General features: G+C 31.9%; 3 protein-coding genes across 7 annotated transcripts; all 3 read right to left on the bottom strand.

Moving 5' to 3' along the window:
* Window positions 1-3,037: 3,037 nt before the first annotated feature.
* LOC103489985 (GDSL esterase/lipase APG) lies at window positions 3,038-7,093 on the bottom strand. Its single transcript, XM_051084367.1, has 7 exons — window positions 7,010-7,093; window positions 5,539-5,602; window positions 5,117-5,374; window positions 4,392-4,522; window positions 4,069-4,302; window positions 3,697-3,952; window positions 3,038-3,554 (listed from the first exon to the last, which is right to left on the bottom strand). Exons 3-7 carry the CDS (start codon window positions 5,361-5,363, stop codon window positions 3,358-3,360), a joined length of 1,065 nt encoding a protein of 354 aa, XP_050940324.1. The 5' UTR covers window positions 5,364-5,374; window positions 5,539-5,602; window positions 7,010-7,093; the 3' UTR covers window positions 3,038-3,357.
* On the bottom strand, window positions 6,868-11,011 carry LOC103489984 (inositol oxygenase 1-like). Of its 2 annotated transcripts, none has more exons than XM_008449347.3 (11): window positions 10,696-11,011; window positions 10,501-10,600; window positions 9,267-9,348; window positions 8,954-9,158; window positions 8,130-8,189; window positions 7,961-8,013; window positions 7,753-7,875; window positions 7,591-7,660; window positions 7,418-7,496; window positions 7,226-7,307; window positions 6,868-7,135 (listed from the first exon to the last, which is right to left on the bottom strand). In XM_008449347.3, the coding sequence occupies exons 1-11, from the start codon at window positions 10,730-10,732 to the stop codon at window positions 7,109-7,111; spliced, it is 918 nt and encodes a 305-aa protein (XP_008447569.2). In that variant the 5' UTR covers window positions 10,733-11,011; the 3' UTR covers window positions 6,868-7,108. The 2 variants fall into 2 exon arrangements, with proteins under 2 accessions (XP_008447569.2, XP_008447570.2); XM_008449348.3 differs by having other exon boundaries at window positions 10,501-10,591; window positions 10,696-10,981.
* Window positions 11,012-17,430: 6,419 nt separating this feature from the next.
* LOC103489986 (mediator of RNA polymerase II transcription subunit 6) lies at window positions 17,431-24,795 on the bottom strand. Of its 4 annotated transcripts, none has more exons than XR_007820533.1 (6): window positions 24,270-24,730; window positions 23,840-24,014; window positions 23,476-23,545; window positions 22,219-22,322; window positions 21,451-21,695; window positions 17,431-17,764 (listed from the first exon to the last, which is right to left on the bottom strand). XR_007820533.1 is itself a non-coding variant. In XM_008449350.3 (5 exons), the coding sequence occupies exons 1-5, from the start codon at window positions 24,527-24,529 to the stop codon at window positions 21,537-21,539; spliced, it is 768 nt and encodes a 255-aa protein (XP_008447572.2). In that variant the 5' UTR covers window positions 24,530-24,795; the 3' UTR covers window positions 21,152-21,536. The 4 variants fall into 4 exon arrangements, 2 of the variants coding, with proteins under 2 accessions (XP_008447572.2, XP_008447573.2); XR_007820534.1 differs by lacking the exon at window positions 17,431-17,764 and adding an exon at window positions 18,042-21,015; XM_008449350.3 differs by lacking the exon at window positions 17,431-17,764 and having other exon boundaries at window positions 21,152-21,695; window positions 24,270-24,795.
* Between the last annotated feature and the right edge of the window lie 2,383 nt (window positions 24,796-27,178).

Here is a 27,178-nt window from a genome sequence, read left to right on the forward strand (position 1 = left end):
TCGAGTGTTAATAATTAAAAAAAATTAAGGCTATGATTATAACTTAAATTTTAGGTTTTTATTTTGGTAGTGAGAATATTAGTGTATAATGTAGATGTATTTTTTTAACTTTTTTTCAAGCTCAACAAAATTCTTTCAATGGTTTAGTAGTATTTTTTAAAGATAAATTTAATGGTTTTAGTCCAAATTAACAACAAAGGTATCTTTGAACTATATATTTTTAAAAGTTTAAAGACATTTTTTAAACTTACGAAAGTTTAGGGATATTTTTTTACCCAAACTACAAAATACATGAGCTTTTTTTTTTTTGTAATTTTAACATTTCTTTTACCCCATTAAATTGATTTAACCGAATAATATTTTATGTTTTTTTTTCAAATATAGTAAAATGTATCTTATATTTATAAATATAGTAAAATGTCCTTCTAAAAATTAGATAAATCACTATAATCTATGATTAATAGTGGTTGATACATATTGATATTTATCAAATTCTAAAACAATAAATTTTTGGAAAATTTGTATGAATAGCATAAAAAATAAAACTATTTACCGAATATAACAAAAATTTTAAATGAGCTATAAAAATTTTATGAATATTACAATATTTTGTAAATAATTTCGATATCTTATAAATTTTAAACGTGCCCTAAATTTTATTGTTATTGTTTTTATGAATGCTACCGAGTTCTTTGATAAATAGGTTAAATTAGGGAACCTAATACAGTAACATATTGAATCTACTCATGGGAATGAGATACCCACTCCACATTTAATCTCTCAAATCTAGCCAGCTTTGTTGATAGATCAACAATATTAAGAGGCCAGAAATTAAAAGGAACTTCTTGAATACTCTCCACCAAACTATCTATTTTTCTTTATATCGTGAGTTTCGTTTTCAGATTGTTTCTTAGTTTAAAGATTTTGTTTATATATATATATATTTGTTAAATACTCCCTTTCAACGTAGAAATACTTATCACCGCTCTTTCATAAATGTTATTTACAAAATTAAAACGTATAGATCCTAAGAATATTAGATGTAAATGGAAGTTGAAGTAAGTATGATGATGCTAATGTCTCAATTTTCATCCAATATCGCTATTTTACACTATTTTAAGTCTTGATTTTGATCCATTCAAATATCTACTCAAAAGGGTAATATAATGTTAGGCCAAATATCGAATCAATATAAGAGAAAGAGGGGAAAGTGATAAATGAAAGGGGAGAGAAATACCAATTGTTGGACGGTGAGTGAGGGAAGAGATGTTGATTAATGTTGTCTTGAGATATTTAGGAAGAGTAGAAGAGCATCTGTTTCATTATTTTGGCTTTTAGAAGAATCTCAAGAGAGAATATACCAACCTTCTTGAATTGGTTTGGTTAGCCTTTGTATTGCATGCCCTAAGGGCTCTTTCCATTTCAGTATATCAATATATTGTAAGTAACTTACCTTACATATATTGGTATTAAAGTACGATACCACGATAGAACCGATAAAATGGTACAAAGAAAACTAAAGGAAAGGATGGAAGTCACTAATTGGTAGATAGAGGGAATTCAAGAGAATATGAAGAAGTTCTCGGTGGTTGAAGATATGTTATGGTGCTGATAAACATTGACAGAGTTGACACTGTTAGATATTGATAATAAGACATCAAGGTTTATCATGACATTTGAATAAATAAATGGATGATTTGATAGAGTTTGCCTCATTTCACGAGGTACATCTTGCACCTATGGACCGCTATAACTATCCAAGACATTCAAAACAGGAAGGATAAACTAATCCACCTAATAGACTGTTGAGCTATAAGACTCATAGCAGAAGAGTGAGATTCTCTAAAAAGCCAAGGCCGCGGGTGACCAAGAGGGCCCACTTGGAGACTTGGGATCTTAGCATGAAACGTGAAAGATAGACAATGATATTTTATTATATTTGTAAGTATTTTGTCATTTAAAATAGGTATCTTTTAAATTATTTTGATTTACTTAAAATTATTTCACTTACAATATTTAAAGAATTTTAATAGTCTAAAATCACTAGTGTGTATATATATAGTTATTTATTTAATACATCAAGATTCTAGATAATCATTTGGTTTTTAATTTTTAAATTTTGAAAATTAAGCTTATAAACACCTCTTCCGTCTTTAAATTTCTTACTTTGGTATCTACTTCGTACTAATGTTTTTAAAAATCAAGTCAATTGTTAAAAATAAAAAAGTTTTTAAGTAGAGACATTTACATATATAGGAAAATGAACCAAAATATTTACAAAATATAGTAAAATTTTAGATCTATTACTTATAGATATTAATAGAAGTCTAGAAGTGGTATTGATGGACATCGATAATAAGACATCAAAATTTATTATTGATCGACTTCTAGTAGTGTCTATCATTGATAGAATTTAAAATTTTTATTATATTTTATAAATATTTTTAACAGACTTGCCATTGTAATTACTTATTTGGGAAATTATTATAGGTGAGGAAAAAAATGAAACAATTTAAAAGATATAACAAAAAAATTTAAAAGGATTATAATGAGATCGATAAATTTTAATATATTTTATAAATAGTTTTCGATACTTTACTATTTTTGAATGCGTGTGTGAAAATCATAGCAAGAGATCGACAAAAACTAGAGAATTTTGAAAAACCAAAAATTGATATCATATATAAAGTTTTTTTTTTCCAAAAGCCAAACGCATTATTAATAATTTAAGACCTCAAACTTTGTAATCAATTCACAGTTTGTGACATGTAGAGAAACGGTATATTTAAGGTTGTTTGACACATTTATTTTTAAATTGTCAAGAAGATATAAATTAATTCATAGAGGATTTCCATGGTCTATAATTTCTCAAAAATAATTTCCGCATTTTCAAAATTAAAACCATTTCTTGTTCTATTTGATAGATAGCTTATAATTTATAAGCAGTCTCAGAAGATTGACACAACAAAATGAGAAAGAACCAATCACAAGAGTCACAATCTTTCCAACCAAACAAATTTAAAGAGATGTTATGAAATGAGAGAAGAAAAATTAATATCACCGGAGTTTTAGTTCAAGATTCAGGGTCTCCCCACCACAGATTGAAGTAGCCAAGCTTCAAGTTTAATTAATCCACAAACTACAAACTGATATTTTATGCTAAATATAAATTTTTAATAAATCATGAACTCGCAAGCTAAACCCAATTTTCGTACCTAACAAATATAAACTTACAATATAACAGAATGATCACATGTAACTAATAATATCAATACATAGAACAAATTTTCTCAGATACATAAATAAAACACAGTACAAATTTTTGGATTGGAGATCATTTATATGAAGTTTAGTGATCTAGAGGAGAGCGAATCCCTGGAGGATCAAGGCATCAGCAAGAACTTGATTAGCAGCCTCAGAAGGATGAACACTATCCCAAAACACATATTGAGTTGAATTAGAGCAAGTTCCACCCAAGGATTTGGGATTGCACAAAAGTGATGTTGTCTCTACTGTCCCTGTTCCACAGCAGCCTTTTCTGGCTTCCACAAAGCCTAACCAAAAGAAAAAAGGAAAAAAAAAAAAAAACAGAAGAAAATTAGTGATCCATTTTGCATAATTTCTGGTGCTTCGTTGCTACATTCACAAAGTTCCCCCCCCCCCCCCCCCCCAAAGAAAACTAAGATTCATCTTTACCATTTTTGGATGGAGAACTGATGACATCGTAGAGTGGTTTGTAAATGTCGAAGATGACAATTCTAAAACCTGGAAGTTGTTTTTTCAAGCTTTCTGCAGCAGCATTTAACTTCTTGTTGAAGGCTTGCGCGTCGGTATTAATCCTTGAGACACATCCACTTTGGTGGTTCCCAAATAAGGTGAGAGCAGCAGGAAAGCAACCTAATGGAGGAAGTGAAGTCACGCCAATTCTCCTAGCTCCCAAACCATATATGTCCTGTTTCCAATACCAGAAATGTATCAGTTCAATGTATTTCATGCGATATTTCATTTAACCTTGTTCATGAATGACATGGAAAGCCAAATGTGGTTTTTGAAACAGTAAGGAAGTACCTTAATAAAGGTTGTAAATGCTCCGATGAGCATCGTCCCGTACTGATCAGGAGTGTAGACCTTATTAATGTAAGGATTGATGTAATAGTTTTGTAGAAAATCTCCACTTCCTGCACTTAGCAAGTAGAGTGCATCCTTGATTATGGATGCAGCTTTTTCGTTACCAGCTACCTTAGCTAGCTTGGCCTGGTACTCCTTGAAGAATCCAACTTGTTGGGGCAGTGAGAGTGCATGCTGTTCACCAAGTTAAAGTAAAAGTAAGTACAAAAGAAGGCCTGGTTTGCTCAGAAAGATACTGCTTCCTAAAGCAAAGGTATTCTTACATTTAAGAGGGCAGCATTCTCATCATAACCAGATGCAGCTGAGGCAAAGTTGACTCCGATGAGAAGATTCTTACCCGATGCCTCTGGGCTAAGGTACGGCAATGGAAAGGTTTTGAATCCTAAAGTTTGAGCTGGGGAAAATAAAAACATTAATGATAATTACAGGCCTTAAATATAACACCTGTTGTAAGACGGTACACATAACAGTCAATAACAACTTGATAATTAGGCTTCGTTTAATATTGTTTGCATATCTTGGTTTCCAGAGAATTGTACTTGTTTTATGTATCCAATTCAGTTTTTAAGGAAATTTTCCTAAGAATATGTTTAGATCTTAAACAGTTAATTTTGTGTTTTTAAAATCATATTTCATTTTATTTATTTATTTGTACTTTTGTAGGACAACCAGAGAGAGAGAGAAGCAACATAACTATCATCTGATTCCATTTAAAATTTGAACCGGAAATGGCAGATTCAACAAATTATAAATGAAACTTTACTTTCTTTTTTCTCATGTTTCCAGAACTCGGAAGGAAAGCAGAAGACATCGAATAGATTTATTTTCTCACAAGACACATGAAAAGGAAGAAGGGACGATACCAACAAACTGTGCCCTTGGTCTAAAAGAAAAAGATGACTTTATGCATGATGCAGGAAGTTTATCCAAGCATCATGCAAGGCCAATGTGTTTAAGTTTCAACGAAGACGAAAGTTTTTGTACGTACCAGTGAAATCAGTTGCAAGTTTTCCATTACAAAACCTGCCAGTGGGCTGATGATTCACGAAGTCCTTTCCATATGGTGGGTAGTTGGCCTTGTAAATAGTGTAAAGGTAGTTATTATTTCCCACATCAACGGCAGAATCGCCAAAAGTGATGATAGCAGGCACCAAAGTGGTAGAATCTTGAGCATTTCCACTCCCAAGCAAAAATGCAAAGAACAACACCAACACTTTGCTAATAATGGAATCCATCTCCTTTAGCGCTGTGATTTGCAACTGAACTATGGATTAGAACTTATAAAGAAAGTCAGAAGGACCCACCTTAGATTTTCTTTTATTGAAGGAAGCTGGAGGTTGAGTGCACCCAATCAATAATGACCCTTTTAGTGAAGAAATGCTGTCATTGAAGGTAATTGGTTTTAAATACCTTTACCAAATCCCAAGAAAGCAATCTTTTTTCCCTCAGCTTTCTTTACTTTTCCTCTTCTTTCCTGCAAGTGCAAAAAACCATTATGAATAAAATTATTTAGCTGGAAAACTATGTATTCATGCAACATTTAATGAATAGGTTTGGTGGAGTAGTTGGGTGATAAATGGTGGTTGTGTATGAGTTAAAGCTGCATGAGTTTGCATGTGCAGGAGTTAATATAATTGTGGAAGTGGAGAAGCCACTGTACTGCTACTGGGTAACATCTATAATGTGAGTAATATAAGTAGTTATAAAGACTTGGTTATGTCTAACTTTGGCTCTTCAAAAAATCGTGTTAGTTTTTGTCTGTCATAGAGGAAGGACAAGTCAACCAGGCAGAGTCTGAAGGTATTAGGAAGTAGTTGTCCTGACATTATCACCAATTTTGCAATAAGAATTAAAAAGCTACTTGCATTTCCTAAAAAATGGTTGAAGGAGATTTATGTCAACTTTGAAGGTTCTAAGCATTGGCTTGACGAGTTATTTAATTTAGGCTTCCCCCAATCTACCTTCATTTGGAACCCTTAAATTCTGATATGAAATAATATCAAACAAAACAAATGTGTAAGAGTGTGATAGGTATCCAAACACAGGAAACTAATATATTTTCAATATTAAGAAGAAACTACAAGAAAAACAAGTAATTCAAGGTACTTGCACCCTCCCTCTTTAAGATCTCTCCCAAGCTCTAATTTACTCATAAAATGCCTCACCACCTCCTTCATTACTCAACTACTAATATACCCTTGAATATCCATATTTACATTCCTAACAGAGTGTCAATAGAATTTCCAGTTTCATTTGACACAAAACCAGAACAAGATAACAGGTGAATATCATGATCTAATTATCCTGTGTACCACAAATTTTAAGTTGCTGTATTTCCAACTGGCAAGCATCTGGTTTAATAAAAATATATTCTATCTAGTTTGCTGAAACTTGAATCCATTTACTTGACTTGGTGTCATTCTATCTCATGGAGGATTTTTGTTTTGATATTAGCTTAAGAATCCATGAATCTCTCTATATTTATATCTAAGTTGGTTATTTAGTAGCACATTATGGCAAACAAAGGTTCAATCCATACAGTTGAGTTGATTGGTAATATTTAAGACAGACTCAAAGTTAATTATCAAGTTTATGCATTTTCGTTTTCAGTTTTCATCCACAAGTTTATTTTTCATTTAAAGTCCATAACGTTGCTTTCACTTATTACCGATAAGAACATCTTCCTTCCTGTCAAGATGCAGGTAGTTTTGAAGTCTTTTCATATAGGAGGACAAGTCATGCAAATAAACCAATAGTTTTATTGAGTGAAAACCTTGTACAATATTTGCACAGAAAGCTAAAAAAGAACTTTTATTATTATTATTATTATTATTATTATTATTTAATACACCACTCTGATGACTAGTTTGAGCCAAGTTACCCCCAAGCTTCAAATGTCTAGCCACGCCATGCTATTGCTGACCCCATTTCACCTCTATGTGTCGACCATTCACATAACTCAAATCTCACAGGTTTTGCTTTACCATTGTAGCTTGGCAGGAAAGTACTGCAACCAAAAATAACTTTTCCTGTTGAGTAAATGAAATGCACTGAAAAAGAAGGAAAATACGGATTGCATTACTACGAGTGTGCTTACCTTCTCAATGAGAGAGAGATAGTATGGCTTCACTTTCTCAACGTTAACCCGAACTTTGCTCTTGCTGTAAAGGTCGTATTTGCTTCATGGGGGAAAAGTGAAAAAAAACATTGATTCGGTTAGCTCAGAAACTTAAAAATTCATATCAGTTTCAAACTCTCAAGATGGTGGTGAAGAAGAATATTTTCATACTTGAATATGCGCAGCCACTTCAGGTTTTCAACATCCTCCTCATTCATCAAGTGTTTATATGCATCAGATCTATGTAATGCTGCAGAATCAAATATTTCCAATCAGCTTACTGGTTTCTTCATAGTTAAAATTCAATAAAACAAACACGTTTTCACAATTTCTTTTTAACTTACAGTAGAATGAGTGGTATCTGATGACAAAAAGTGCTGCAGAAGGTAAAGTAGTTTTATTCTCCTTTGCCACCTGAAAGTTCCATGTAATTACAAACTTTATCATCGTAGTTTAAGAACAACAACATTCAATACTGAAATACTCCGTAGAGGCAGGAGGAATACCAAATACATGTAGTCATCATGCCCCCACGACATCATTACATTGTCAAGTCCACAATTTGGTGAGTAAACTCCGTATTTAGTGTTATATGCAGGATTATAGTAATCAGGATTTTCCACAAAATACTGTAATTAAAGGTAGTAAAGTTAATGGTTATAAGAAAAGTAAACAGGTTGTTGGTTGGCACTTTAATTATAGAGAAATCAAGACCTTGTGGTGGACAATGGATTTATCAAAAGCACAACCCAAAGGGTAGGTGTCTCCTGCAAGTTGGTCCAGGGTATGATAACAATAATTAGCAAAGATACTTTATAAAATAAAAGACCCATGTACAGAATCATGTGATTGTCTATATGGTAGATTGAAGCTCATGTCTTACCCACAACCGCCCATTGAGGAAGACCACCAAAGCTTGGTAGGAGAAGCACCTTTCCGAGGTCTAAAAAGTAAAGACAGAAAAAAGTAGTAGAAATAAATAAGTCAAATGCTTGATCCAGACTAAAATGGATGAAATGCACATAAGTCAATGTCATACAATAAAGAAAATCAATTAATACAAAACAAAATTTTGGTTCTATTCGAACTTTAAGTACCCAACCAAAGTCCAAAACATTTAAGAAATACAAGCACCAAAACGAATTGAAATAAGTACGAAAGTTAAAAGAACTCAAACATAAGTTAAAAAAACAGAGACAATGTTACAAACCATATTCTTTAACTGTAATAAAACCATAAGGATTACAAGCTCAACATATATTCACATAAGAAGGTCTTCGACTTAGGGAACACTTATGTTATGTAGGTAAATATCCTAAAAATACCTAAAAATTCTTTCCAACTTCAGCATCACATAACATCTTCAAAATATTTTTACAATATGTAGAAAACTAAACAAATTTAAATTACTTTATGAAAAGGAGCCAAATTCTGAAATACATTATTAATAAGAAATACCATTTCCTTTAGTCTAATTTTAGACCCTAATTAGAACTATTGTCCATAATTGCTAATGTTCTCTTCAATTTCCCTCTAACCCAATGCTTGTTTTGTGTCTCTTTCTCAATCATGCACCAACAGTGAACAAATAGAATCACCCAATGCACTTCATTCATAATTTAGGCAGATTTAAGAAATTTGAGATTCTAAATAAGTAGAATTGAAGTAAAAATAGAATGATATGAGGGGAAAATGGGTGAAGAGTACCATGAATAAGAGCAGTCAAATGCAGCCAATCTTCATTAGGATAATCCTTTCTGATGGCTTCAGCAGTCTGCAACAAGTGTTGGATTTGAGGTTCATCTAAATCAGGATCGCTCTCATCAACTACGTCATTAAGAAGCTCGCAGCATTCCCAAATGCTCATCTCCACTCTGTTCAATTGGCCATACTCTTTTCTCATGTTCTTCACCTGCAAACACATTCCGCCATTTTCATTTAATTGGGAAAGAGGGAACTGGAAAAACGAATAAGCGGAGTTCACTTTAATTAGTTAATTAATGGTAAAAGATTTGCTTACGAAATCGAAAGTTTGATTAATGTGATTGAGTTTGTAGAAACTCTCTACCCCTTCTTGCCTTTCGCTTTCCGCATCATAGTCCCTGTGTTTTTTAAATCATCAAATATTATGAATAATAATTATTATTCTAATTTAACTTATTTAATTAGCCACTTAAATTTTGTTTTCATTTTCATTTAAATTATGGTGAACTAATTTAGTTTTCATTTTTACATAATTTTATATTGTTATATCATTTGTAGAGAAATTGTCAAAATATTTTCCCTCACAAAATAAATTGTCCGTTTTGTCTCTGCTCATTATTCTTTAAAAAAAACCATTTTTAGAATTTTACCTAATCGTTTTTCTTTGTTAAATTTAAAATATAATTTAACTATTAAAATATATATTTTGACTACCACCAATTAAATATGATTATTGTTTTTAATTATTTCAATACACTTTCTAAAAGTAATATAGTAGTAAATTTTTATTTTATTTTTTTTTAAATCAGAAGCATTAATTTTTTACTTGTTTTTTTCATTAATATCTACTTGAACTTAAATTCTAATTTTCTTGGGGGATAAATAAATTATCATAGTTTTCCATCATTGGCATGCATAGTTAGTCTCTACATCAAGAAAATAATTCGGGTAGCAAGTCATAAAACTTCTCTAATCTGTTTTGAATATTTGAGTTTCTATGTTTAAAAGATTCCTAATCTATTTGTCATTTTATAAGATTAGTTAGTTCTATTAATAACAATTCAGTTTTGTTCAATTTTTTTAAATAGAAAAAACATGAAACTGGACAACATATACAAAAATGGAAGTTGATAGATATATTAAATAGAGAGGTAAAGAATTAAGAATATGTTTAGATACAATTTGAAGTTTAAAAACCAATAATATAGATCCGTTTAGTATCCAAAGACTTTATCACCTTTAAATGTTTTTATTACGTACCCTTTTTTAACAATGTTTTAAAAATACAGTTCATACAAACTTGTTTTAGTCTTTAAAACTATTTAATAATCCAACTTTTACCTGCATTAAGATCAACTAGTCATCCTAAAAAATAAACTCGATTTTTTTCTTTAAGAAAATAAAATCGTAGTAAAAGATATTCACGCTATTTTGTAAATATTTTTAATATTTTAAAAATGTTTCGATTTTAATTTGATATATTTAAAAATATTGAAAGTACGAATATATATACAAATAAATAAATAAAAAGAAAAAAAAAAAAATCAAACCTAAATCCGTGACCAAAGGAATTGGCATAGGGCACCAAAAACCCTCCGTCCAAAACCAATTCCGACTCTTCATTAAATCCCTTCTCCTCCGCTGCAACTCCTAAAAATTCAAACTCATCGTCAATCGGAATCCGGTGACCTCAATTTAGATCTCCACGTGAATCAACAATTTTAAAAAATAAATAATTATATTACCAAACTCCGGGTTCTCAACGAGGAGGGTGACCGTCATGGTTGAACCGGGAGAGAGAAATGAAAGGGAAAAGAAAAAAACCGAGAGAGAGAGAGAGAGAGAGAGAGAGAGAGAGAGAGAGGAGATGGAGATATCTTAGCGGTGGTGGTGTGAAAATTAATTGGAGAAGGGAAATGTATTTATAATTGGCCGGAAAGCCCTTCCCTGAGAATTTTCAGGCTCCGAGTCCTTATTACGAAATAACAAAAAAAATTAAAAAAGAAATTAAAGAATTCATAATTGGGTTTGATTTTGTTATTTTGCAATTGATGAACTACTGAGATGCAAAATTTGTATATTTGTTATCCTCAAAACTAAATTAGGGGAATAGTGAGTCTCTGGTGTGGCGTCAAAGTTGGGAATACGGAGATGAACACATTATTCCTTTTATTCATTATATCTCTTATTTGACCTTTTTATCCTAACTATTTTTAGCTCACTCACTCTCAAATATATATATATGTATATATCTTCCATCTTCTTTCAATATAATAAAATAAATATCATAGTTTATTTATTTATTTATTTTATCTAAAAATCATGATAGATACTATCTAAACTTCTATACTTTGCAAATTTGTTTAAAAGAATTTCATTTTTCATTAGTTGTTGTATTGTTTTACCCATTCCAATTTACCCAATTTTGAAACATCCGGATGTCTAAGTTCATTTTCTTGTTTTTCGTTCTGTTTTTGTTTTTTTTCCCTTTGTGACGGAGAGAAGAGGTTTTTCCATTACAACTTTTGTTAATATATTATCTATTTTTGAACATAAATAGATTAGACCAAAAAGAAAAGCACATATTTAGTGGTTCATCTTCTTTTTTGGGGCTCTTTTTGTTTTTTATTTTTAACCTTTTTCTTACGGTTAGTTTTTGAACTTTTCCTTTCTTTCACACTTTTCCTTTTCTTTTTTCTTTTAATTTTTTAAAATAACAAAATATATTTATAAAATATATCAAAATTCATCCGACCCTCTCTAAGTTATTTGAGTTTTTTTTGCTATATTTTTATAAATAGTTTTAATTTTTTTTCTCTATGACAATTTCCTCCTTTTTGAATCATGGTTCTCATGTTTTCGGTGTAAAGCTAAGGTTAAATTAATTTAAAAAATGTCTACTAATTTTACATTTTGTGTCAAAAAATTTCGTAAAGTTTTAGAAGTTTTAAAAATACTTTTAAACTTTCAAAATTAAAATTAAAAAAATTAAAAATAAAGTAAAATTAAAAATAAATTATCTTATATTATTTTATTTTAGATAAATTTCAAAATCCATGATTAAGTATATTTAAATATTTTAAAATTTAGATTTTACCTGCAATTTTAAAATTAAAATTTAGATTCGAAATACATGTCAAATTAACTTACATATATGATCTCCATTTTGATCTCAATTCTAAATTAGAACCATAAGTCTAACTTTATCTCAAGATTAATCTCTTCTAATTTATTTCAAAATTAAATTCGATCATTTTATCTTAAAATTAAAATTGATTGTTCTAAATTTTCATGCATCCTCAAGACAAAATAAGGTAAGGTAGAAACCTCATTCTTATTTCAAATTAAAACTTGATTAGTTCTAAATTTATCCAAAAAATCAAATTTAAATTTTTACCTTCAAATCAAAGTAAATACTTTTCTCAAATGAAGGTTTGATCATATTCCAAAATTCATAGTTTGATTAATTTGATACGTCGTATTGAGCAAAAAGAAAAAAAGATGCTCATATTTTGACTTCAAATTTATCTTTTTCTAGATTCACCTACATATACGTGCATAAATCTCGAAAATGGGTGTTGAATAAGAAATTTTGGAACTAATCACAAATTGACACGTCATTTACTAAAATAATTGAATTTGAGATTAATTAAAAATTAACATATGTTCCAAATTAAAATTCTGACATAACTTGGTCAATTATGATAATGTCACATGTTTTTATTATGAACGTTGAATCAAGTTAATTATTTTGGTTAAATTAAATATTATTTACTTGCACTAAAGTTCAATTGAATTCAGAAATAAGTTTAATTTAATCCAAATGTTAAATATGATCCATATCCACGTGGTTGAGCCCTGAGTTTGGTCCATTGACCAACTAGGCCCAAAACCATAAAAGCTCATAAAAGAATTCTAATAATAAAGGAGTTATTATTTTTAGGGTGGGAACTTTTTGACTCTCCAAAGTCTAAAAAGAATTCTCAAAGAGTTGTCTTTAAATCCTGAAGCAGACCGACCTTGAAGATTGAAGTTCCAAGTTTTCTTCTAAGGCTCAAACTTCAAAAACATCATGTACTCCGTTTCCTCAAATAAATGTAAACATCTAGCCAATAAAGAATTAGAGGATAAAAAACTGGAGATCGAAACAACATCGCATCCAATCATAAATACATCAACAAAAATTCAACTCCACGAATTAAATTTTTTTGAAAATTTGGTGTGAATAATCATTTTTCTAAATAGTTTTGAAAATGTATTATTTCAATATTAGTTAAATATTTATGACCCGTGTAACAAAACAAATATTCCAGGTTTGCTCTTCTATCTTTTTCTGATTTTTTAATCGTCTTCCTTTGTACTCTTTTTTTTAGCTGCGATTTCTTCATTTTTTTTGTTTTTAGATTTGGGTAACCAAATCTAGTTCTTTCTATCGTCTTTCTTGTTTTTCTTGCATGTCTTTCTTTTTCTTTATTTTTTCATTCATTGCATGCATTATATCATCTTTTTTCTTTTATTTTTTTACGTTTAGATTAGGTAACCAAACCTGATGGTGTATAAATCTTGAAAAAATTGGTTAGTAATTTAAATTAGGATAACAAAAACTAAAAGATTGTGTATAAAGAATATAGATTTGTGGTAGCTAAATCTAAAGCCAAATTTAAATGATCGTATACCAAATTTTGGAAAAAAGATCGTTTAGTGTACCAAATCGCATTACAAATATATCACGTGCATCGTTGACGAGATATTTTTGATATTCTACACGTTGAACCTCTAGACCTTTTTTATTTTAGAAATTGTTCTATACAATATAAATTATTTGCCGACCCCTCCCGAAAATGCAATATTTAATATGAATTTCCTTATATGTATAGTATATGTATATATAAAATTAGAGAGTCGAAGGCTGTTGGATCTATAGTAAATCCTTTTAAATAATATTTGATTGAAAAGGGTGAAAGTAATAACAGAAAGAAGTATGAATAAAAGGTAGCCACAAACACAAATGATTGGCCCGACCCCCAAGCAAATATCTGAGCCAACAGGAGAGAGTTCAAAAGGCATTTGCTTTGGTATTCACAAAAGATAAAAGAAAGGAAAGACAATCATCCGTGGGATCCAGATGAGGTATGTCATCTACTCCACTCTGTCACCTCCGGAATTGGTTGCGTAAGACCAAACTTTCTTCCTCCCCAGATTTGAAGAAGAAGTAAGCCCACGTGTCAAGCTCTGGCTCTTTTCTTCCTTAAAAATATCCACGTTACTTCCCTTTCTGTCACGTGTCATACTGGACACACCCGTGTTTATCTCCCATCTCCCTACCTTCCTAAATACCATTTTTTACCTTTCCTTTTCTTTTTTAATTCTTTAAATTTAATTAAATATTTTAAATACTTTTTTTTTTAAAAAAAAAAAAATATAATAATTATTATTAATTATATAAAATTTTCTAACATAAATCATATTTAGAAATAAAATCAACAATAGTTTATTATCAACTGCTAAGCTAATGTATCTCCAGACTAATTTTATGATAGAACTATTATTATAATAGAAACGATGCCGTTCTCTGTCAAAACGCCCCCAAAGACAATATCAGGACAAATGTGAAGCTTAGCAATTTTGGATATACACTCGGGAAAAAAATATATAATCAAACATCAATGTGCTCTTCCAATTTAGCATATCAATAACAGTATTACACAAATGACGACAAAAATTAAATATGTTTATCGGACTGCTTTTTTAATATAAACTTGGTCAATGGTTTCCAGCTCCCTATTTGATAAGGTGACGTTCTGCAACTGCACACCTCAAATTATATATATACACACAATAAATTGAAGATTTGAGTATCATACGTTGGAAATTAGATTAATAATCTTTTCGCTATCAAGAGATCGTTACAAGTTTATTTAGCAAATCCAATTGTGGTGAAAACTAATCTGAACTACACTAAAGAATTAATAAAAGTGACAAGATTATCAACTAAGAGACGTTTCAGGAAATTTATGACATTATTAAACATTTTGTTTTGACTCTTGGATTAATTAACAGAACACCTAGATCTAGAAGTCTTTTGTTCGGATTTAATTACTAATCTTTTGAAACTAGATAATTAATCAAGACACTAAGATTTTTTATCAACAACCTCTACCATTATATGACTACTTATAGTCTAACATGCACGATCAAATATAAAACCTACTTGAGAAGATTTGAACCATGGAGGAATCATTCAAGTATTGACCAAACATTCAAAAGCATTAAGAAATCACACTATAAAATCAATGTAAATTAATTCTCAATGAGCGTAGTGTTTAACAAAAAATATATAAGATCTATCTAATCCTTAGAACAATGAAATATTCACCCTAACATGATTTCCATAGACAATACCGCAGCAAGAATGCAAAAGTAGAGAAAAAAAATCCAAGATGAAGAAGGTAAAGAAAGAATTATCCGTCATTCCTCTTCAATAGGCTTTGCACCAAGGAACATTTGTCCTCTACTCAAAACCCTCTTTCTAGGCATCAAACTCACCAAAATTCGTTGATGACAATTGATGTAAAGTCTCCTTTATACATGTAAAGATTTTCCAAAACTAGGTACATTTAGATTAATTCTAAAAGAATACGTAAAAGATAAAACATGTAACTATTTGATTTAATTACTAAAAGTAACTGAAAGAAAATCTAAAATTTAATATTATAGATGGATAGAGAATGAAAAACAAAGAAAACAAGTTCATTCTCCTATAACAGCCACTCAGACAAAAAGTTATAACCACGTTATGAACTACGTGTTTTAAACTAGAGAGCCAGTGTTGCCTATACACAGTTTTCCGGTCTCTTCTTTTTGGGAAGATTTGGAGAAATAGCACATCTTTCTGCTCTTGTTTGCCAACACATCAAAGCTAACTAAACCTTTTATGATCTAATTGAGATTCACCCAATAATTGATTGTAATTATAATGGACAATAATTTTAAGAACAACAACAAAGTATACAACATCATTTAAATAAAATTATAATATAACAAAATCTATTATTATGTTATATTATTAATGATAGACCAGTGACAAAAGATGAGTTAATATATCTAGTTGATAGACTCATGTCTCCAAAATGTATAATATGTTTAATTGATCCAACCTTTAATTTTATATTCAATGGCTTCTCCAACAATGTCTTACAAGTCCTTATGTTTCAACTGTGACTAATGGGTTACAAAATTTTAATCAAAGAACAAAAATATAAACATAATATTAAACTTTTTAAACCCAAAATTTCAATTTTGTGTATTACTAGAGCAGTAAAATTTAAAAAACATTGAATTGGTCATTTTACAAAACATTGAATTGGTCCAGGACCAAGAAGACAAGAAAAACAATCTTCCGTAATATTGAAAATTTTAAGATAAAATAGGGTTATTTAAGGATTAGGATAACCTTAATCTTCATTTATCATATTCCTTGAGCCAAACACGGTTTGGCCTAATTTCCTAATCTTTTCCTCCTTAAACCTCACCCCAAACACACCCTTAAAGTTTAAAGCTAAACGCAAGGGTAATTATAATGAGTAACAATTTTTAGAATAATTATTAAATATGTAGCAATATTTAAAAAAAATTGCAAATATAGCAAAATCTATCAGTGATAGGCTTCTATCGTTGATAGACTCTTATGATTTATCAATGATAGACCAACATTTGCTACACGATCTATCAGTGATAGACTCTTATCATTGATAGATTTTGACTGATTTTGCTATATTTACAATTTTTTTAACATATTGCTATGTACTTAATTATTTTGAATATAATTGCTACATTTGCAACTATCTCTAAACGTAAAACTAAATACTAAGGCATATCCTTACAAATGTAAAATTCAAGAGTGGGAATTTTAGGTTTCCTAAAAAAAAAAAGTAAATAAAAGAAAAGAAAGAAAAACTGAATATAATACATTCAGGTAACTAAAACTTCATTGTACATTTTGACTTGCCACATATAAACCACAAAAAAAAAAAAAAAAAAAAAAAAATCTACTATGTATTTTGTTTCATTTGGTCCCGATACATTAAATTCTTCCCCTACAACCCCTGAAAACGGTCATTTTCTTTCTGACATTGCCCAAATCTCGAAATATTGGGTGTAATAAAAACCCGAAAGACAGAACAGAGAATAATTTCTGCAATTTGTTAATGCTACTAGACATAGGAAAGAAAAGACAACTTATGAGATGAACTCATCCACCACTGTTCTTCTCATTCTGCCACCCGCTTCCTCCACATCATCGTGCTTCTTCTGACGCTGTCAAATTCTGGTATATACTTTCCCAGTGAATCACCCTTTTTTTTTCTTTCCATACCTTCAATTAACTTCTTTGCTTAAAATATGATATTCTATTTTCAAGAAGCCATTCCAATCAATCACAGGTCAGATACCATCAGTCTTTATTGGACTAACACAAAGACTAAATTACTTTGCTCAATCTTTATTAATAAGAATGGGCAATATAAATACCCAATGGAAGTGCACATAAGTGGGTGATATATCAGAATAACCACCAATAATAAAATATCAGGAGTTTTAACAATATTAATTTCCATTATATCCTAAAACTCCCCTTCAAGATGGACCTAGTATGTTTAAGACACCCATCTTGGACAATAGTAGTATGCCTCAGATGAGCAACGTATTAGATGAGCTTATGGATTGCAACATTGTCAAGACGACTAACAGTGAGGTAAGCAGATGCATTCCCATCTCCAACTTGCATTTTTGGTGATGGATCCATAGGTAAAAGTGCTGGTTTGCAGGCCAAAAAACCATTATCTTCAAGTAATTGAAGAATATAATGTCTTTGAGAAACATCAGATGAATGAGCATAACTCCAATCCTAAGAAATATTTTAAGCTGCCAAGGTCTTTTAACTTGAATACAAAATTCAAGTGTTGTTTTAGATTGGAGATATTAGTAGATAAAGCCCTGGTTATTACTACATAAAAAACATAACTAATAGCGTTATGAAAGTCTGTTTAGAGCCACGAGTAAATAAAAAATAATCTAACTTGGATTGTGAGAATCCGAGGGATAAAAGGGCATATATTGATTGCGAGAAAGCTTATCAAAACATTGTAAGAAGCTTGTTTAAGCAAATATATTGATTGGCGAAGTTTAAATACTAAACGCTCCCCCTTTCTAACAACCACACCATGTTTGTATCCTAATGATAGATCCATATAAACTTCTTCGACAAGAGCAACTTAGAAACACACTATTAACATCAAGTTGAACTAGTTCCCATTTCATTGATACAACCATAGTTGATAAAATTTTGACGGTCACAAGCTTGGCAACCGAAGAAAATGTTTCGTCATAATCAAGGCCTTCTTGTTGAGAGTACCACTTGGCTCCACAAGTCTTGCTTTATAGCGTTCAATGAATATATCGGCTCCATGCTTGATTTGGTACACCCATTTGCATCCTATGAAATGTTGAGTAGGAGGAAGAGAACAATTGAGTCCCTTTGAGGACATCTGATAAAATTGGAACGATAAAGAGGAAGAGGAACAACTGACAAAATCTCGTTTGTTTCCGTGGCTTTTAACTCATCTGTCATAGTATCATGCCATTTTTTGAAAGGGACAGCATGATGGTAGAACTGTGGCTCAAAGGTAGAAGTAACATTGAGCAAGAATTTCTTATAACTCGAGGACAACTTGTTATAAGACATTAACTTCTGAATGGGGAACTTTGTAGGCATAGCGGAAACGTTGCTCATAGACTCATGAAGCAAGTTACAATGATACTCACGAAGATAAGAAGGTGGTTTGGTAAGCCGAGTAGACCATCTAATACTTTGAGAAGTGGTTGGCACATTGTACGGAATCACATTGGATGCTTGACTCTCAAATGTTGCTTGATTCTCAACTGGAGCACAGTTATGTTGTTCATAGTCAACATTGTAGTTAGTTGGAGTGGCAACGACTTCTTTGGCTAATGTACTTGTCCTAGCTTCATTAGAAGGAATGCCCGCAAACTCGAAAATGGCGGGGGGTAACAAGTTCTAGAAATGGATCTACAAGACTATCTTGAGAAGAAATGTGTTGACAAGGAAAGACATGTTCATGAAACTCGTTGTCTTTGGAGATATATATATAAAAAAAAAAACTTCTTTTCAACATCATATAGCTTGTACCCTTTCATTCTTGGAGGATATCTCATATAGACTGAGGTAATGGCATGAGGATAAAATTTGGATCAAAGTGCAGTGAGCGATGATGCAAAGCAAAGACATCCAAAGATGTGCATAGATGAGCATTCAACATGACAAACATTCAAACGATAATAAGGAGTTGAACAATTGATTTGTCTACCTTATCTTGTGACATATGTATTCGAGATAAACAACATTGAGTTTCTTTTCCTTCACAACCATACAAACCAATCCACCCTTTCACACTTGGTCATAGTGATGCCTTGGGACCATCCAAAATAACTACTTCATCTGGAAATGCTTGTACCCTCAATGAGTTTTTGAGTTCCAAAACCACATTAGTATTTTATGGAGTGACAACGCTTATGAGTTCCAAAACCACACCCTCAATGAGTTTTTGTCCTCCAAAGGGATTGTTCATCAAAGTTCCTGTGCCTACACCCCCAACAAAATGGGGTAGTTGTGCGCAAAAATTGTCACCTTTTGGAAGTAGCTTGTTCTCTAAAATTTCCTTCCTATATCTAGGCAATGCTGTTCTCACTGCAGTCCATCTTATCAATTGAATGTCTTCTCGTGCCCTACATCTCCAAACCCCCTTAAAGTGTCTTAAAGAGTCATGTCCCTCTACCTGTCCCATTTCTGATGTTCCTCTTTGGGTATTCGGGTGCACAACCTATGTTCATAACCATGGCCCTCACCCAACTAAGTTAATCCCTAACGGGGCTATTAATACTTTCATCCGTCTTCTCGTAAGTACTTTGTCTCCATGAATGTCACTTTTTTTTAGGATCGTCCTTTCTTTCCCATTTGCCTACCTCAGGCGAAGAGTGAGAGTGAAGAGTCTAACTAGGTGATTTCCTTAAAGTCTACCAGTCCTACTCTAGTTATCCTACCTAGTCCAAGTCCTCGTGGTCCTCACTATGAACCAAGTTCCTTAGAAAACCTAATGTAGGAGAAATCTTAAAAAGGAAGATGGGTCTTCTACTATTCAGCTGACTTCAGTCCAAGATCCTAAATCTTTACGAGACTAAGGTATGACTAATTTTACTGACTCACATATTGACAGTAAAATGAGTGAAAGTGACAAGTCGGAGACAACTATTCATAGTGTTGATACTAAGGTCATTTCAGATGGAAAGGGCAGTGATGGTGGGAATGAGGTCATTGCAAAAGTTACTGAGAATGAAACTAGGGAGGATCGTTCAGAAAATATCAATAAGTACGACCCGACTCTTGATCTGTCTATTGCACTAAGGAAGGGTACCAGGTCCTGCACAAAGCACTCTATTGCTAACTATGTTTCTTATAAGAACCTATCTCCTCAATTTAGAGCCTTTACAACCAGTCTTGACTCTACTACAATACCCAAGAATATCCATGTTGCCTTTGAATGCCCAAGAAAAACTCCAGTCATGGAAGAAATGAGAGCCCTAGAAAAGAACAAGGCTTGGGAGCTCTGCATTCTCTCTAAGAGACAAAATTGTGGATGCAAATGGGTGTTTACTATCAAGTACAAAGCAGATGGTACTCTTAACAGACATAAGGCCAGATTAGTTGCAAAAGGGTTCACCCAGACTTATGGGGTTAACTACTCTGAAGCTTTCTCTCCTGTTGCAAATTTAAACATTATTAGAATCTTGCTATCTGTTGCAATGAATAAAGACTGACCTCTATATCAACTTGATGTTAAGATCGCATTCCTAAATGGAAATTTAGAAGAGGAAGTATATATGAGTCCTCCACTAGAATTTGAAGCCCAGTTTGACCATCATGTTTGCAAACTTCGGAAGTCCTTGTATGTATCGAAAGTCACAAGGAGCTTGTTGCTTTCAAACAGTCTCTACGTGCAATACTTTATGTATCAGACTTCAGATTGCATGATTCTAAGAATGTATAATTCATTCCCTAACACGATCTGAACACATGACACACAAATAAAAGCTTATGATTCCAATCATGTAAGTGTTTTAAGTCTCTAGCCCAAGATATTGCGGAATTGTATTACCATGTTCGATATTAAAAATCTTCTTCCCAAGTTATCACGATACAAAGATACAGCAACTAGTGGTATGTCATATAAGTATCGAACAATTCTAGCTAACGAAATCAGGAAGTGATGGTTACATGGTAGTGTAGTACAAGTTACTGCTAAAACAATGGATTAGCTCAAGTTAAGTCTAAAACTACAGGCTTTTCACAAGGCAGATTCCAACTTTTTGTCCTTTTTTCTTCTTTTTTTTTTGGGGGGGGGGGGGGGGGGGGGGTCACAACTCACCATGCTTTGTGCAGGGATGTCATCCATATTGAATTTCAATTGCAGGATTAAATAGGCTTCTCAACAGGCAAAGTAGCCTAAACTCTTCAAAATTTCATCCTTTTAGCTGGACCCTGATCAATAATGGGATCTGCTGAAGGCTGTTGTGACTCTCCTTGCTGATTTTCAGGGCCTTTTTCTGTATCTGCTGTGGGAGCAGAAGCATAACCTTCAGGAAATGGTGGGGGTGGTGGGGCAGGTGGCAGCTGTAATTTTTAACAAGAAAAATTCTCTTAATTAGGATAGGCAAAAATGACCAGCCAAATCTTCAATATGGAAAATATAAATCATTAATATGGACGTACATAAAATCATTTGTATACTAGACCAGCAGTTTATCGTCTTAGATAATTTAAATGTTTTACAAGTTCAATTGAACTAATTTCAATTAATTACAGGTACAATATATTTGAATTTGGACACATTTGAAGCCTAAGTCATTAGTTCTCCAGTCAGAATGAGTCAGGTAAGTGGTTCGAGAGTACAAATTAGGTTTGGTAATATTGTTCGAAACTTAAGTAAACTGATGAGACTTCAAAAAAGTTTTGTTGCTATTAAATGAAATGCAATAATGACTTATCGGAAAACTGCATGCAAATTCTCACCACTTTCTTCTTAATAGATAAATTAGCTCTTTGCAATTTATACACAAACACAACATGATTTTCTGTTACAGTAAAGATGAACCTTATGCAGAATATGTCAATATAAGATGTCGAAAAAAGTTACCTTGCGCTGTAAAGATGCAAGAATATGATCAACTCGCTTAACTTCCTTAAAGTTAATGGTTTCTTTTGCAGGTTTTACTTCTTCACTCTCATTTTCAGAATCAACTGAACCAGAAATGAGAAAACAGTTTGATAGGCAATTAGGCAATGTGCTGCATGGTATCTTTAAAGTTTATTCTACATTTCATATGCGAATGAACTATTCCATATAAGACCCAAAATTTGATTTCAGAATGAAATCTGAATAAAAAAGAACATTCATAAAGCCTATTGGGGTGCTATAAATATCAACTATCTAAAGCCTGAAAGCATCAAAAGTTGGTCTTTCTTAGTTTTTTGTGTTAATGCTCAAGATACAAAAATATAAAAAGAAAATAACAAACCCTTTAACAAAGTGTAAGATCTACGCAGAAAACTGAAACAATCCAAATCAAATAAAACAAGAGAAAACAAAACACTAAGGCCAAGGCCCCGTTTGGTGACTGTTAGATACCTAGATAAGAATATTAGTGTGTTAGTATTAAGGGGTATAATGGTCTTTCAATGGAAAGTTCTACTGCATGTTGTATAAATAGCAAGAGGATGAGTGAATGAAGGGAGGTTATTTTGTGGAGTGATCTAGGGCTAGGGTAAGAATACTCAAGAGGAAGGTTCACAAGTTCCTTTATTCTTGGATTATCTTTTATTTCTTCACAGATATAATTCAGTAAATTGAGATCTTGTTCTTCTTAGGAAAAGTCCTAACAGTAACCATTTTGTTTTTGGTTTTTCTTTTTGAAAACTGAGCCTATAAACACTATTTCTACCTCCAACTTTCATCCTTTGTTATCTACACAATACCAGTGGTTTTAAAAACCAAGTCAAATATTGAAAATTAAAAAGGAGCTTTTAAAAAATTATTTGTTTTTGGAATTTGGCTAAGAGTTCAACCATTGTATTTAAGAAAGATGCAAAATTGTAAGAAAAGGGGGGAAATACATTTAATTATCAAAAATTAAAAATAAAAAACGAAATAGTTACCAAACGGGGCCTAAGTGATCTCAAAATAAAGAACCAACTATTAATCTTGAAGAGCTCAAAGAATTCTTTCAAAGCGAAACTCTTCAAGATAATCTCTAAATTAGTATGGCTTAAATAAACTTAAAAAACGTGTGTTAAGATAGCAGAACCGTGAGGTGTAAAGTCATTGGTGAGTATCTTTTAACTATAACTTAAAATAGTAAGAGCGAAAAATATATCACCAATAGCTAGAAGATACCATATCCTATCTTCTCCAACTTTGAGGAAGCCGTGGTGAAGGCCTTTGATATGTAATACAGTGCCCGACTCTGCAGTATGATGAAGACTTAATGTAAGATTACAAAAAAACAGAGGAAGAAAGAAGCAGAAAACATAATAGCCTTACAGGTTTAAACAAATTCTACATTAATTTCAAAACAAAGAAGAAAAAAGGAATCCAGCAATTAAATTTCCAGTCGAAGAGATGTTACCCAACACGATAATTTACTAAATGGAACTAAGAAATGATCCAAATGCCACAATTATGAGGAAAAAAAGAAGAAAAACTAAGATTGCATCAAACAAATGACAGTGACAAAGAAAGATAAGTATGCCAATCTCACAACTCGGGCAGCAAAAACATTGCAAAGTTGAGGCGCCTGGTAGATTGAACCATCCAAGATATAATAAGTCAGCATCGGTGTGACTTTCTCAGGACCATCCCTCTTTTGCTTTCTGAAAACGAAAAGATGAGGCTCCATAACTTCATTCAGCATGTACTCTATGCCTGTCATTTTTCTGTTGAACATAAGATTACCCATCATGGTAATGCCTAAATGAAACTGAATCCTAGGGTTACAATTCACAAATTTTGGAAATCTTAATAAAACAAGAACAGATGAAGAACAAGGTTGAATTATCCAAGTATGGGGGGAAAAATATTTAAGATACATACAATCAATTAGACGAAGAAATCAATTAATAGAGAAAACGAAACCCTGTCAATAGAAATAAAAAAAAAAAAAAAAAAAAATAGAAGAGGAGAAATCATACGAGAGTTGAGAAAGATCGAGGGGGTGAATGGAGCGCATTCTGAGTTGTTCGTTGTTACAAGTCCAGTCGTAGAAAGGCGACAAGGCGAAGTAATCGAAAACCAAGTTTCGATCAAGAGGGTAAGTATTGAGCCAAAGCTGGTCTCTAAAGCAAATTCCAGTCATGTCCGTGCCTGGAGGCTGAGGCGCTGCTGGCATCGGCCCCCCCTCGAAATTCCCGGTCCCTGGCGGGGCCGTCGTCGGTGGTGGTGGAGTTGCCATTTGTGGGCTATTTTACTTTTCTGGGCACGAAGTGTTGAATTTTACAGATCCCTCCGCCGTCAGTGAAAGCACTACACCCTTTTTCTTTGTTTCCCGACGATCACGACCGAGAGCGAAGAGGGAGAAGTCATGTAGCAAAAACATCTCAACCTCCACGGTATGGGTTGAATTTGTATCGCAACCTAATCTCGTACCAAATTTATTAATTTATTATAATCAATAGCAATTTTAAAAATCAAACACCACCCAACACTTTTTTATGCTATAGATTGATAGATTATTATGATCGAATGATAGGTAAGTATTTGAAAAATAGTTTACATATTTACAATTTCCAAACTCATTAATCAATTTTTTATGTATTATTTTTACTTCATTTTTAATTCAGTTATTCTCATTAATTTTGATTAGGTTTTAGCTCTTCAAACTATCTTGGAATTTCAATTTTAAAATTGTTAATATTCTCATATCGATACCAATATTTCAAGATCTTTTTTCGTATCTAACACACAATTTAAGGTATCTTATCTTCAAAATTGGAAAAACAATAAAGAATAAAAACATAAAAAAGTTAAAAGACACATAACTCAATACTTGGCTCAAATGTATTCTTGATTTGCAAATTGGTGGGGTGTAAAAGTGGAAAATATACTATAATTTGTTCCCCACTTCCATTACCGTTAGTCATCTTTTCAGTAAATTACTACTTGACCCTAACGGTAGGGGTAGATTAATAATTACTAAATCATACCAATAACAATTAGATTGAATCCTCAATCAACAGCAGCAGCAACAACAACAAATCCGTTGTCGTGGCCATAATTTATTGTATCTACCTTGAGACTTGAGGCTAGAAGTGCACAATCTATTATTCATATTAACTGCAAGTTGTTGATATTTTACTTTTACTTTGAGTTTGTTTATTATCCCTACATACATATGAATCCGTTACTTGGTTATCTGTTATATATATATATATATATATATATTCAAAGAGGAGAAGAAAATTATCGAAAATAGGCCAATTTTTGAGGTGTAATTGACTTTTAGGATTGAATTTGAAAAAAAAGTTAGAGTTTTAGAACAAAATGAAGGTGAAAGGTCAATTTTGCCCTTAATAAAATTTCTCAATTCTCAACCTAAAACACCACTAATAAAAATGATGAGTTCTCGTCGCTTCTCCTCGCTTAAAAGTGAAAATAGAAATAAAAATTTTCCTTCCAAAAGCCATATTCATCCTCTCCTTTGGAGTGAAAATAAAAATAAAAAATTTCCTTCCAAAAGCCATATTCATCCTCTCCTCCGGTGAACGTTGGTGAGGACACTATGAACGTCGCCTTTCCATTGCCATTCTTCAATTTTTCTTAGAACGTTGGAGCACGACTTTCTTCAGTGGCCGTCGAAGAGTTAGTCTAAACCTCTCATCGCTTTTCTTTTTCTTCGTGATTTGGTGTAAACCTCTCCTCCAGTGAACGTAGGTGAGGCAACAATGAACGTCGTAGTATGCCTTTCCATTACCTTTCTTCGGTCTACCTTTCTTTGCGGCTCCGTTCCTCGAGAGTTGTCATTGTTCAATTTCTTTGCAAAATTGATAGGTGATCACTCTCCCTCTTCTCTTGTATGTATTTTTTTTACCATTGTAGAGATAAATTTATATAATTTTGTAGTAGCGGTTGTATTCATGATTTTAGGTGTTTTTTAGCTTATTTGAAAACTTTCTACCATTAGGTTGTCTGTTGAATTTTGTTGAAATCAAATATATAATTTTGTTTACTGATTTGGATTGGATGTAGATTATTTTTATTGTTGTCACCTACTTTTAGAGGATTTCCACATGTCTTCCATATATGGACTTGGACCCATGTACTTTTGGACCAAAAAATCGAGTTTGAGCCTAAGCTAAATCTGGACACTGTTGGTGTGTTTTGGCGTGAAACAAATTAAGTTCATGTTTACCTATCCGTAAATGTAATAAAAATTAGTTGTAATTTGAAAATTGGGTACCATTTGATATGTTTATTGTTATTTATTTGTATTTCGTAATTGTAATGAAATGTGGAGTCCATTCAAGTTTTATAATCAAAGAACGTAATGGTATAGTTTAATTGAGGAATGGAGGGTGCTCAAACATATTGGGACTGAGACTTACATAGGACCTACCAATAGTTATCATTATTGTTATTATTACAATTACAAATATTATTATTGTTACAATAGTATTAGAATTATGAGCCTATCATATTAAATGATAAAAAGTAACGGTAAACGTGCTGAATTCATGATTCTAAATGATATCAAAGTAATCCATTTACGTTTACAATTTAAACATATTATGATTGATCAATATATGAAATTTCATTATGGTTACATGACTTTTTATTATGATTTGGTAAATATATATGACCTAAACGTGGAATTGAATTGAAATTCAATGAACCCAAGAATTGTAAGAAAGTAAATTCTATACAATAATAAAGTAATTGATTCACATGTGTATACAGTGATAATAAAAAAACTTAAACTAAAAATAAAATCTCATCAACTAGATGTTTAGTATGCACGATACTGATACTCTACCTCAAGATGGAAAAAAAAATGTCAACATGAGCTTAGCTTAACCGACATCTATATGTTTTTGAGGACAAAAGA

Source organism: Cucumis melo, chromosome 4, assembly GCF_025177605.1.
Source record: "Cucumis melo cultivar AY chromosome 4, USDA_Cmelo_AY_1.0, whole genome shotgun sequence".
Taxonomy (NCBI): domain Eukaryota; kingdom Viridiplantae; phylum Streptophyta; class Magnoliopsida; order Cucurbitales; family Cucurbitaceae; genus Cucumis; species Cucumis melo.

What these genes read in the sequence shown, in the direction of transcription:
- LOC103489985 (XM_051084367.1), bottom strand. Translation starts at nt 5,363, where the DNA reads ATGGATTCCATTATTAGCAAAGTGTTGGTGTTGTTCTTTGCATTTTTG. An exon ending in AGAATGCTGCCCTCTTAAAT is followed by an intron (nt 4,303 to 4,391) that starts GTAAGAATACCT and finishes CTTGGTGAACAG; the next exon opens with CATGCACTCTCACTGCCCCA. An exon ending in CATTTACAACCTTTATTAAG is followed by an intron (nt 3,953 to 4,068) that starts GTACTTCCTTAC and finishes TATTGGAAACAG; the next exon opens with GACATATATGGTTTGGGAGC.
- LOC103489984 (XM_008449347.3), bottom strand. Translation starts at nt 10,732, where the DNA reads ATGACGGTCACCCTCCTCGTTGAGAACCCGGAGTTTG. An exon ending in AATCCATTGTCCACCACAAG is followed by an intron (nt 7,876 to 7,960) that starts GTCTTGATTTCT and finishes CTTTAATTACAG; the next exon opens with TATTTTGTGGAAAATCCTGA. An exon ending in AAGTGGCTGCGCATATTCAA is followed by an intron (nt 7,308 to 7,417) that starts GTATGAAAATAT and finishes TCCCCCATGAAG; the next exon opens with CAAATACGACCTTTACAGCA.
- LOC103489986 (XM_008449350.3), bottom strand. Translation starts at nt 24,529, where the DNA reads ATGGCAACTCCACCACCACCGACGACGGCCCCGCCAGGGACCGGGAAT. An exon ending in CTCGATCTTTCTCAACTCTC is followed by an intron (nt 24,015 to 24,269) that starts GTATGATTTCTC and finishes TATGTTCAACAG; the next exon opens with AAAAATGACAGGCATAGAGT. An exon ending in ATGTTTTTGCTGCCCGAGTT is followed by an intron (nt 23,546 to 23,839) that starts GTGAGATTGGCA and finishes ATCATACTGCAG; the next exon opens with AGTCGGGCACTGTATTACAT.